General features: G+C 35.4%; 1 protein-coding gene across 1 annotated transcript in view; it reads right to left on the minus strand.

Annotated features, from left to right (window-relative positions):
- The window catches only part of LRP1B (LDL receptor related protein 1B), a 2,049,143-nt gene that overhangs the window by 78,894 nt on the left and 1,957,199 nt on the right, over positions 1 to 13,050 (minus strand). The window contains exon 84 of the mRNA XM_043488135.1: positions 4,578 to 4,739. Coding sequence (XP_043344070.1) covers positions 4,578 to 4,739 — 162 coding nt within the window. The remainder of the gene's footprint in view (positions 1 to 4,577; positions 4,740 to 13,050) is intronic.

Below are 13,050 nucleotides of genomic sequence, written 5' to 3' on the forward strand. Positions count from 1 at the left end.
AAAATCCTGTTTACAATCACATCAAGAGAATAAAATATCTAAAAATAAACATGACGAAGGAGGTAAAAGACCTATATTTTGAAAACTAAAATATCATTTAAGGAAACTTAAGATGACACAAGAAATGGAAAGACATCCATGTTCTTGGATTGGAAGAATTAATATTGTTAGAATGGCCAGACTTCTCAAAGCTATTTACAGATACAATGCAATCCCTATCAAAATACCTACCATATTTATCATAGAACTAGAACAAATAATCTTAAAATTTATCAGTCAGTTCAGTTGCTCAGTTGTGTCTGACTCTTTGTGACCCCATAGACTGCTGCATGCCAGGTGTCCCTATCCATCACCAACTCCCGGAGCCTGCTCAACCTCATGTCCATCGAGTCGGTGATGCCATCCAGCCACCTCATCCTCTGTCATCCCCTTGTCCTCTGGCCTTTAATCTTTCCCAGCATCAGGGTCTTTTCCAATGAGTTAGTTCTTTGCATCAGGTGGCTAAAATATTTGAGTTTCAACATCAGCACTTTCAGTGAAATTTCAGTACTGATTTCCTTTAGGATGGACTGATTTGATCTCCTTAACATTTATATGGGACCACAAATGACCCCAAGTTACCAAAGCAATCCTGACTGGGGAAGGCGTGGGGCAACAAGGCTGGATATATAACATTTACAGTCCTCAGACTATATTTCAGACTACAGTAATCAAAACAGTGCAGTATTGGCACAATGGCACAAAAATCAATAGAAAAGAAAGGAGGGCCCAGAAATAATCCCAAGCATCTACAGTTAATTTACCATAAATGAGGCGAGAACATACATGGAGAAAAGACAGTCTCTTCAACAAGTGGTGGTGAAAATGTTGAACTGCTATATGAAAAACAATGCAATAAGAACACTTATACCACATGTAAAACTAAACTCAAAGTGGTTTAAAGATCTAATATAAAGCCTGAAACCATAGGACTGCTCTTTGACCTAAACTGTAGGAATATTTTTTGTATCTGTTCTAAGGCAAAATAAAAAAACAAAAACCAAAAATAAACAAATGGGACCTAATTAAACTTAAAAGCTTCTGCAAAACAGAGGAAACCACTGACAAAATGAAAAGATTACCTACTGAATGGGAGAAAATATTTGCAAATGATATGATCAGTTAGGAGTTTATGTTGAACATGTATAAATGCTCACATAACTCAATGTTAAAAAAAACAAACAACCTGATTGAAAAATGAGCTGAAGATCTGAAAAGAAATTTTTCTAAAAAGACATACAGAAGGCTAACACAAAAAGATGCTGATCACCACTATTAGAGAAATGCATATCAAGACAATGAGTTATTACCTCACACCTGTCAGAAAAACTATCATCAAAAAGTCTACAAATAACAAAATTTGGCAAGGACATGGAGAAAAAGGAACCTTCCTACACTGTGAGTGGGAATGTAAATTGGTCCAGCCACAATGGAAAACCGTGTGAAGTTTCCTCCAAAAATTAAAATTAGCACTGCCATATGACCCAGCTTTTCTACATTGGGTATACATCTGGAAAAAAATACAAGCACTAATTTGAAAATATATATGCACCCCAATGCCCACAGCAGCACCATTTATAACATACAAGATGAAGCAACCCAAATGTCCATCAATAGAAGAATAAAGAAAATGTCTCTATACAGTGGAATGCTAGCCAAGAAAAACAATGAAATTCTGCCATTTGCAGCAATGTGGATGAACCTAGAGAATATTAATTTTGGTGATGTAAGACAGACAGAGAAGGACAAATACTGTATATCACTTGTACATGGAATCTAAAGAATAAAACAAATAAATGCATATAACAAAATAAACAGACTCATGGATATAGAAAACGAACTAGTAGTTCGAACTAGTAGTTACCAGTGAGGAAAGGAAAGGGGGAAGGGGCATGATAGGGGTCTGAGATTAACAGATATAAGCTACTATGTATAAAATACACAAGCAACAAGGACACCTTATACAGCACAGGGAGTTATAATCATTATTTTGTAATAATTTTAATGGCACATAATCTAAAAATTACCAAATCATTATGCTGTAATTAATATAATATTATAGAACAACTATATTTTAATTAGAAAAACAAACAATGAGCAGAGAAATAAAGTTGTATGTAGAAAGGGATGTGAGCACAAAGGAGTTTTTAAAGAAAGGATTCAGTTCAGTTCAGTTCAGTTGCTCAGCCATGTCCAACTCTTTGTGACCCCATGAACTGCAGCATGCCAGGCCTGCCCATCCATCATCAATTGCCAGAGTCTACCAAAACCCATGTCCATTGAGTTGGTGATGCCATCCAACCATCTCATCCTTTGTCGTCCCCTTCTCCTCCTGCCCTCAATCTTTCCCAGTATCAGGGTCTTTTCAAATGAGTCAGCTCTTTGTATCAGGTGGCCAAAGTATTGGAGCTTCAGCTCAACATCAGTCCTTCCAGTGAACACCCAGGACTGATCTCCTTTAGGATGGACTGGTTGGATCTCCTTGCAGTCCCAGGGACTCTCAGGAGTTTTCTCCAACACCACAATTCAAAAGCATCAATTCTTCGGCGCTCAGCTTTCTTTATAGTCCAACTCTTATATCCATACATGACTACTGGAAAAACCATAGCCTTGACTAGGCGGTGAAAAAATATTGATAAAACAAAAGAAAGAAGAACAGTTGTATAAATGTGTCTATGAGTACTGGTTCAAAACTGGTTCAATACTTGGGAGTATGTCAAGGCTGTACATAGTCACCATGTTTATTTAACTTGTATGCAGAGTACATCATGAAAAACGTTGGAATGGGTGAATCACAAGCTTGAATCAAGATTGCCTGGAGAAATATCAACAATCTCAGATATGCAGATGATACCACTCTAATGGCAGAAAGTGAAGAGGAACTAAAGAAGCTCTTGATGAAAGTGAAAGAGGAGAGTGAAAAAGCTGGCTTAAAACTCAATATTCCAAAAACTAAGATGATGGCATCTGGTCCCATCATTTCATGGCAAATATGTGGGGGAAAAAGTTGAAATAGTAACAGATTTTATTTTCTTGGGCTCCAAAATTACTGCAGAGAGTAACTGCAGCCATGAAATTAAAAGACACTTGCTCCTTGGAAAAAAAATCTATGACAAACCTAGACAGCATACTAAAATGCAGAGACATCACTTCATTGGCAAAGGTCTGTATAGTCAAAGCTATGTTTTTTGTTTTTGTTTTTTTTCAAAGCTATGTTTTTTTACCAGTAGTTATGTATGGATGTGAGAGTTGAATCATAAAGAAGGCTGAGTGCCAAAGAATTGATGCTTTCAAATTGTGGTCCTGGAGAAGACTCTTGAGAGTCCCTTGGGCAGCAAGGAGATCAAACTAGTCAATCTTAAAGGAAATTAACCCTGAATATTCATTAGAAGGACTGGTGCTGAGCTGAAACTCCAATACTTTGAACACCTGATGCGAAGAGCTGACTCATTGGAAAAGACCCTGATGCTGGGAAAGATTGAGGACTGGAGGAGAAGGGGGTGACAGAGGATGAGATGTTTGGATGGCATCATCGACTCAATGTACATGAGTTTGAGCAAACTCTGGGAGACAGTGAAGAACAGGGAAGCCTGGTGTGCTGCAGTCCATGGGGTCGCAAAGAATTGGTCATGACTTAGCCACTAAACAACAATGAATAGTTAAGAGGCATCTAAACTAGGAATGGACAGGATAGCATTAGACACAGTAAGGGTCCCTAGTCATAAGAAAGAAGACAGAAGGTGAAGCACAGGACAAAGTAGCTTGAGGGATATGGTGGTGGGAGCTTGGGGTCATTTTGTGTGTGTCTCTGTATGTGTGTTCAGTCACTCTGTTGTGTATGATTCTTTGTGACACCGTGGACTGTAGCCCATCAGGTTCCTCTGTCCATGGAATTTTCCAGGCAAGAATACTGAAGCAAGTTGCCATTTCCTACTCCAGAGGATCTTCCCAGCTCAGGGATCAAACCCACACTCTTGAGTCTCCTGCATTGGCAGATGGATTCTTTACCACTGCACCACCTAAGCAATGAAATAGGCTGGGAATAAAGTTAGGGCACAGGTATTGGGGGTTTGAGGGGAAAAGAGAAGATGTAACATAGACATTTAGAAGGGTGAATGGATTCATGAAATATAGTAGAAACCATAGTAAGTGCCCATATGACATTAGTGACAAAAATTCCAGTTAGAGCAGTCTACTTTTTTTTTTTTTTCCAGTTGCATTCAGCAGTAAGGTGCCAGTTCAGGACAGATAAGAATTGGATTTAGCAATGGTGATAGCTTACTAGGAAAGCAAAAGAGAGGGGAGGAGGGAGTAAATAATTATAATGATGGACTGTGGAATCTAAGCTAAAAAAAGAAGAAACAGAATCTTTAAAATAAGAGATGGGTGAGGAACCATGAAAAAAATGATTAGATGTGGGGTGACAGAGGGGGTGGACCTGAAAACTAGGGGGTGGCTGAAACTGAGGTGATGAGATGACTTAACGAACACCTTACAGCCTGTCATCATACTGCCTCCCGGGGGTTGTTTTTACTTACAGTACTGACATCTGTCTCCCGTGTGTTCAGGCTGGCAGTGGCAATAAGGCTGGTTCCCAGCAGTAACACTGCAGGTCCCTCCATTTTGACAAAAGTCCTCACAGACTGTCTTACCACAGTTTGGTCCAGTGAACCCCAGCGCACAGCTGCACGTGGGTCTCCCTATTGAAAAAAAAAAAATAACGAAAAGAAAATGAGTTGACAAAATTGTTTACCGACATGGAATCCTTGCTAAGTAAGAATCAGGAAGTCAGTATTCTGGGCAAAATTTGTCCATTGCTTATTCTGTGACTTCACACGGTAACATGACCTCTTTGGGTCCTAGCTTGCCCATGTTCCAACGAAACATAGATTAGAAGATAACTCAAGTTTATATTGGGTAAAATGGTCAGAGCTCATTTTATGAACAATTCTATATGCATACGTGTGTTTTATGCTTTGAAGTGCTTATCTTATTCTTTTGTACTTCTCTTTTCATGCCCATTTTACTTTTTTAAAAAAATGTAAACTTTTTATTTTGTTTTGGGGTATAGCCAACTAACAATGTTGTGGTATAATTTAAGAAGAACAGTGAAGGAACTCAGCCATATATATACATGCATCCATTCTCCCCCAGTCTCCTCTCCCATCCAGGTTGGCACGTAACATTGAGCAGAGTTCTACCATACCATAGGTCCTTGTTGTTATACCATAAGTGCTTATTTATGCATTTTAAATATAACAGTGTGTAATGACCTTCCCAAAGTCCCTAACTATCCCTTCCCCCCAGCAACCATAAGTACATTTTCTAAGTCTGTGAGTCTCTGTTTTGTAAGTAAGTTCATTTGTATAATGTCATTTTGCTTTTTAAATTATTTTTGTTCTACTCATGTGGTAATGCAGATTCTTTTGGCCATTAAACTATAAAATAGAGACAATCATATTTCTCAGTGTTCAATCATCATGTACTAATCACTGCTATAACTATATAAAATATTAGTTTAAGTTTATTATAAATAAATATTTCAATAAATTTAAAGTGGTCATATCATCTATAATAAGATTTATGAATATTAGTTATTTTATTTGATATAATAAATACATATATTACATTTAGTTTATAAGCACTTACTGAATCCTATTTTATTTCATTTTATATCTTTATTCATAGTAAAGGACTGTCATTTGCAGTCTACTAAGCTGAGTTAAGAAATCTAATGTTAACAGCACACACTAGCAAATCTTACAGACCTTCTTTGGATATCTTACTTTATTTGTTTTATGGGAACTTACATCGTAATGAAAGGTGAATAGTTCTTTCAAGTGTTTAGAGCATAACACAATTAACTGCTACAGCAAGAAAGTCTCTCTAATTGCCTGGACTGTCAAGAACTGAGTAGAAAATGAAGTCCAGGGCTAGGTCTATAGGAGAGGTGAAGGACAACAAAGCAAAATGAAAGGCTGCCATTTGTAATGGGGGCAGAATAAAGTTTAGAGGCTGTAAAAATATTAACCCACAACATAAAAGGGAATAAAAAGGAAATTCAATTATAGATCTCAATTAACTATGACTCAGAAAATGTCATTCCATTGTCTAGTATCAGAGAATATCCAACCATCTCCTCTTTCACCATTATAGACAAGCAACATAATTAAAATGGTCAGTAAAATGCATGAGGACAAGGGCTAAGACTTGAAGTGTGAAACTGATACGAGTTGTTTTTTTTTTTTTTTTTTTGCTGTTGCCATAGATTCTACATTGAAGGACAATTCTATACATATATATTTTTGAAAACCATTATTCTTAAAATGAATAAAATAAAATGAATGAAAGTCCACAATTGGACTTTGAATTGAAGGTCACAATTTATTTATTTTACTTTGAAAGGACTCCACACATTTATAAATGCTAGAAGGTATTGCTTCTCAATGAAGAAAGTTATATACATTTTTGCAGTGGGTAACCATTGCTTTAAAACTTATTTACACATGTTTTTAGTTTGGTGGCAAATAAATGCCTACTAAAAGGTTGAGAAACAAGGTAAATTATATACATAATAAAGATGAGCAACCTCATATTTATTTATTGCCAGAAAACAGTTTTAAAACTTTTAGCCAAATATTTTTCTTTTAAAGATGGTGAATTTTCCAGCTGTCGCTTACATATAGGCAAACTATCTTCATTGGAACAATGGTGAGTTAAAAAGTAAGAGACACAAACAAGAGAATAAATAGTGGTAGAAGATGAAGAGGACAGATGATTGTTAGAACACGATCACTAAGGAAAATGAAAGCCTTGAATAAAAGAGGTAATAACTCTATATCAACAGGGACCAATGGATAACTTACAGAGAAACAGAACATATAATCAGGAACACAAATAATTATGAGTTAAATGTGAAACAAACAGTACAGAAAGTATGTCAAAAGTCAAAGTCAAAGTGTTAGTTGCTCAGCTGTGTCTGACTCTTCGCAAGCCCTAGGACCATAGCCTACCAGACTCCTGCATCCATGGGATTTCCCAGGCATGAATACTGGAGTGGGTTGGAATTCCCTTCTCCAGGGGATCTTTCCAACCCAGGGATCGAACCTGGGTCTCCTGCATTGCATGCAGATTATTTACTGCCCAAGCTACCAGGGAAGCACAGAAAGTATAGGAGAAATCAAAACGCATTAGGGCAATCAGAAAAAGTGCCTTATGAAGATAGGACTTAGACATTGTAGATTTATGTTTTTCTACCTTACTTTCTAGTTTTTTTTTTTTCTTTTTTATACTAGGAGTGAAAAAAAAATACTGTAAAATGATAGAAGTTTGAAAGAAATAAACCCAATCTGCTAAGGCACTTGAAAATTCCTCTGTTCCAGTTACTCAGAGAAATGACACCATGCTTCGTCTCATCTACAGCTGTTTTGAAACCAGGGCAGAGTGACCAGGTTGTCCCCCACCTAGCATATGCTTCACATCATGTAAAATCTATCTGACTTATTTTCAAAAAGCTCCTCTTCCTCTTCCTTTGAAGAGAAGATTTATTTTTGACAAGTATAAATCTTTGTATTCAAGAGAATATTATCTAACTTGAAACAGTGTGGTGATATAGCAGATCTTTGGTTTGCTGATGGGAAATGAACCATCTGTTGCAGAATTTTATAATGGGCTCCATCTAATATTTCCAAGAACTTCTCTGGGTACACCCTAACTAACTAGCTGCATTGGGTTCATTTTATAAAGATTTTTTAGGTAGCCGAATTAGATTTTGACATTTGAAAAGGAAACAGTACTGTTACAATGACTAAGGTATCAATAGAGATTTATAGCAGTGATACATGGGGAGTTGACAGCCTGCTTTAAAACTTATTTTCAATCAGAAAGAGCATCAGTTGACATGAGGAAGAAGTGAGAGGAAGAGCTTCCTGGCTCTAATCAGACTACTTTCTACAGCATTCTTAGCTCAGACTTTAATAGTGTATGCTGTCAGATGCCTGGATTTATAGACTATCTATGTCAGTCACTGGTGTGGGACCATGGGCAAATATCAGCTCTGTCTATTTCCTCATGTGTAATGGGGCCATATATAGTACCTACTTCATGAGGTGGTTGTGCAGAATCAGAGAGAAAAAGTGAGAAATACATATAACTGTGCCAGGTACATAAGGCGCTCAGTTACATTTTAGCTCTAAATATTATTGTTATTCCTTCTGACATTCACTGCTTACAGGTATGACTTAGTGGCTACATCTACAAAGACACTGAAATATTTTAGAAAAATCATTCTGAAAATTTCCTTAGATTACACACTGTATCTCCATTATTCATTTCAGATACAATTAAATTTGAATATATTTGTATGGCAGTGATGGGGTAAAACAGGAATTCTACACCAACTTTATCTCACACTATATTTTTCAAACACTGATGAATGAGTCTTCTCTTTTTTCCTTCCAAACATGCTTGATCCTACCCATTAAAAGAAAGAACACACACAGCACAAAAACAAACCTAATACTTGTATAACCTCAAATATTGGTACACTCTCGAGCTTTTTTCAAAAGAAACCTACACTTACTGCTTTCAACTCTACCAATATATGACAAATAAAATCTTCGATCATAAAGTCACTCCAATCCTTCACTTGGTTTGTAGTTTTATTTTTTAATACACTTAACCTGTTGCATCGCTTTGTTCTCTCTGAAGAGAAGCCAGATCTCTCAATATGTAAGTGTTCGTCATACAATCATTTCTGATTCCCTCTTGGTAAGAAAGGGTTAGGAATGGAAAAGTTAATGTTGGTGCTGTCTTTATTGTATATTTATGTACCCTTGCAAAGCTACCCTTTAATCTCTTGATCGCTAAATCCACTGATTTCTTCTCAATCATCCTCCTCCTCAAATTTTCTCCATAATTTTACATTTACTAAATACCTACACTTAAAAATTTTCTCTCCACTTGGCTTCTAAGACACTAGCATTGTTGATTTCTCTGTATTTTTTCTGACTGCTCTTTAACAATTGCATTTATGTTCTCTTTCTGTCTAACAGAAAATATTTGTCCAAGCCTCTTTCTGGTGATATTATTCAATTTCTCAGCTGGGATAATCATCTCTCTATCTGAATGTCTTGGTCTTGATTTTCTGACTCTGGGTTCATTCTCCTTAAGTTTCAAGACCTCCATTTTCACTCTGTTTTATGTCCCTGCAAGGATATCTCTAGCTGTTCAATAGGTTAATCTATTCCTCCCATGACTCCCTAAGAGAGAAAAGAAAATTCCTCTTATAAACATTGTCCTCAGTGGCACACACATGATTTCACTAGACTAGAAGCTCTACCAGTGCCACATTCAGGTCCACACTGTATGTTAACAAGGTGTCTTGCTAGATGTACACATACAATACATAGAGATTAATGTAGTTACATTGGGCTTCCCTGGTAGCTCAGTAGTAAAGAATCTGCCTGCTAATGCAGGAGATGCAGGTTTGATCTCTGGATCAGGAAGGTCCCCTGGAGAAGGAAATAACAATCCACTCAGTATTCATGGGAAACCCCATGGAGAGAGGAGCCTGGCAGACTACAGTCCATGGGGTCACAAAAAAGTCAGACATGACAGTGACTAAACAACAATAACAATGTAGTTATGCTGTTCTGTTTATAAATAAATGAAAGCTTATACCTTTCTAGAGGACTTTTTCTGATGTGGACCATTTTTAGTCTTTATTGAGTTTCTTATAGTATTACTTCTGTTTTATGTTTCAGTATTTTGGCCATGAGGCATGCGGGATTCTAGCTTCTTGACCAGGGATCAAAACAGCACCCCCTGCATTGGAAGGTGAAGTCTTAATTACTGGCCCACCAGTGAAGTCCCTAGTTACTTATATCTTAAAACTGCTGCACCAACTTTTCATACAACATAAATTAATAATAAAATAGAAATTTAACTAGGTGCCAGTAATAACTGATGTCAAATATGGTAAATAAAAAACTACAATCACTATAGTCAATGATAAATATTATTAAGCAATATCCATCAGTACAACTAAATATGATAATGCTCAAAAGAAAATATGGAAATACCTTGGAATTTCAGAGAGTTCTTTAAATTTCATTGTTCTTGCATGGCCCTTATATAGCAAAATTCACAGTCTGAATAAAAATGGTTGATTCTAAAATATTTCATAAGAATACAGTACAGTGTTAAGTCGTTCAGTCATGTCTGACCTTATGACCTTTATGACCTTATGCTCAACAGGCTCCTCTGTTCATGGAATTCTCCAGGCTAGTATACTGGAGTGGGTAGCCGTTCCCTTCTCCAGGGTATCTTCCCAACCCTGGGATTGAACCCAAGTCTCCCACGTTGCGGGCAGATTCTTTACCATCTGAGTCACCAGGGAAGCCCTTTGTAAGACTATTTAATAGTAATTAAATAAATTTGGTACAAAGTTGAATTCCTTTTTTTAAAATGTCAGGTAGACCTAAGAAAGAGACCTTGTTAGATATTTATTATGCAGCTTTGGAAAATTTAGATTTCCTCACTGGATTTCATTCTGCATCTCATTTTATAAAATGAGAGCAATGCCTACCACATGCTGGTAAAACACTTGGCAGAATATCTGCCACATAACAAGTCTCAATAATCAGTAGATTTACTATTAACAGTAATGTTAGTGTTTGGTTTTGCCATTACTATTAGTATTATATTTGCCTCTGTTAAGAAACTCCATATGGATTCCTGATGCATCTTTTTCCCATATTAATTTTTTTTTTTCCATATTCATTCTTTTGAACAAAAAATGTCTACAGGTGATCTACCTGTAGGTCTATATATATCAATTCAGCATAGCATATTTTAATATAATAACAATGAAATCTTTTCTATTATATAGATAAGTAATTACATAGATTTTATAAAAACTTGTTAGTAATCCCTGATAAATGACCATTGACTTTATATGACATGGCTATGATTTATATCTAGATAAATGAATCTATAACATCTTTAATTATATACTCACAGTAATTTGCTTGATATGAGCAGAGACAATGCTAATGATTTTCAGTGATCATAGATGATGTCTTAGGGAACTGACATAATATAGATTCTCAAATTAGTTTTCTTATTTAATCAAACTCACTAGCTTACATCTAAAATACGCCACATAGACTGTTTCAATTTAAGTAAAATTACAATGTAGGAATTTACAAGAATCCTTGACATTTAAATTAATAATTCAGTTACAGTAGCCACTATAATAAACATGACAATAATTATGTTTGTAAAATTTTCAAAATGGTATACTTATTGAATGTATATTCAATATAGCATTACTACATATTTAGTAATTTTAGAGCAAAATTTGCTGGGTAGCTTGACTAAAAGTAATAGGTTTCTAAAAGCATATATTTTCATTTGACTATTATTAAGGTATATGTATTATTAAGGTATACTTTTCAATAACTTTACATAATACTGTGTGTCTTTAAAAGCTAGGCTTATTTAACAAACAGTTTTTAAGTTGGTTATAAAAATGTTATTCATCAGTTTGATTTAATTGATATTATATGATTTTAGTAGGCAAAATAACCTTTCTGCTCACTATTGAACAAATAAATTATAACCCTTTTTTTCTACCTAAACTCACCATTTGAAGTGTGTGGTTTACTAAATATTTGGTAGTAACCTATAAGCGAAAAGAATATACATATATCTGAATGACTTTGTTGTATACCTGAAACTAATACAACATGATAAATTAGTTATACTTCAATAAAATTTTTTTAAAAATATGTGTTTAAGAAAGAAATGTCTGATCAATTGCCATAAAGGAATGTTGGCAAAAGTAATTACATGTGAATTTCTTTTTTTTTTTTTTAAACATGTGAATTTCTTAAGAGGGTATGACTGTACTCATTATTTTTGATAGGTAGATAACTGCTAGTGAACATCATTGGTTGGTTCTCTTTAAGCAATTTACTTGAATTCATACTTATTTGTCTATGTGAACCATGCTGCTTACCCTATTTAATTGGATCTTGTGCTTGTAAATTTTTGTCCCTGGTTATAACATTTTATACCTGACTAGTCTTCTATGTATACAGTCATTATTTAGTTTGACATACACATTCTATCTGAGCAACAAAAGGATTTGACATTTAAGCTGCAGAACATATTGAAACACATTTACATTCAATGCTCTTCTCTGAAAGTACTATGTAAGAGGTACATATTCTTTACTCACATCTTTACTATTTGGGCAAAAGCTACATTCTTATTTCTTCCCACAGAATAAAATAATAAGCTGAGAGATAAATCACCATAGCATTATTCAGTTACTTACAGTAATGCAATCAGAAAGCCCATCTCCTGACCTCTAATCCCCAAGACTACACTCCTTTGTGAAATCTGTCTTCACTTTCACTTAGATTCAAGTAATAAAAGTTTTGAATGCTTTAAAAAATTGCTAGTCTTTTTGATAAAGAGGTTTGACATTCTATTTTCCACTTAATATAATGTTTTCTTGGACTGAAAGTGAGTGCCCATTTATACATAATTTTACCAAGTTGACTAAAGCTGTCGGGTTGTCTTAAGTATCACAAAGGTTACAGAGAACTATGCAGCAAAGCCTGACAGGGAAAAGAAAGAACTGGGCTTTATCGAACTCCCTCCCAGTTAGCACTTAATATATTCTGACATGTTTCAAATTGTAGGTTACAATCTATTTATACTTCTGGAAAGTTCATTCTCAGCCAGCATTGTGGAAATGAGATTGAAACATTTTTGTCTTTTCCATGAATACAAGTAAGCCAACTCAAGGCTTCTGACACTAGCCTAGAGAGTTATAAGACTAAATAGTTTAGTGTTGCTCTCACCATATGGTCCAAATGAACCAGTAAATTTGACTTACACAGCCAGAAGCATAATTAGAGAGAATCCTACTTTCATTCTCTCATAGGTCTGTTATAAAAATTCAAGGACCAAATACAGTGCATGGCACTTAGTAAGCAA

The sequence above is a fragment of the Cervus canadensis genome, chromosome 15, assembly GCF_019320065.1.
Source record: "Cervus canadensis isolate Bull #8, Minnesota chromosome 15, ASM1932006v1, whole genome shotgun sequence".
Classification (NCBI taxonomy): Eukaryota; Metazoa; Chordata; class Mammalia; order Artiodactyla; family Cervidae; genus Cervus; species Cervus canadensis.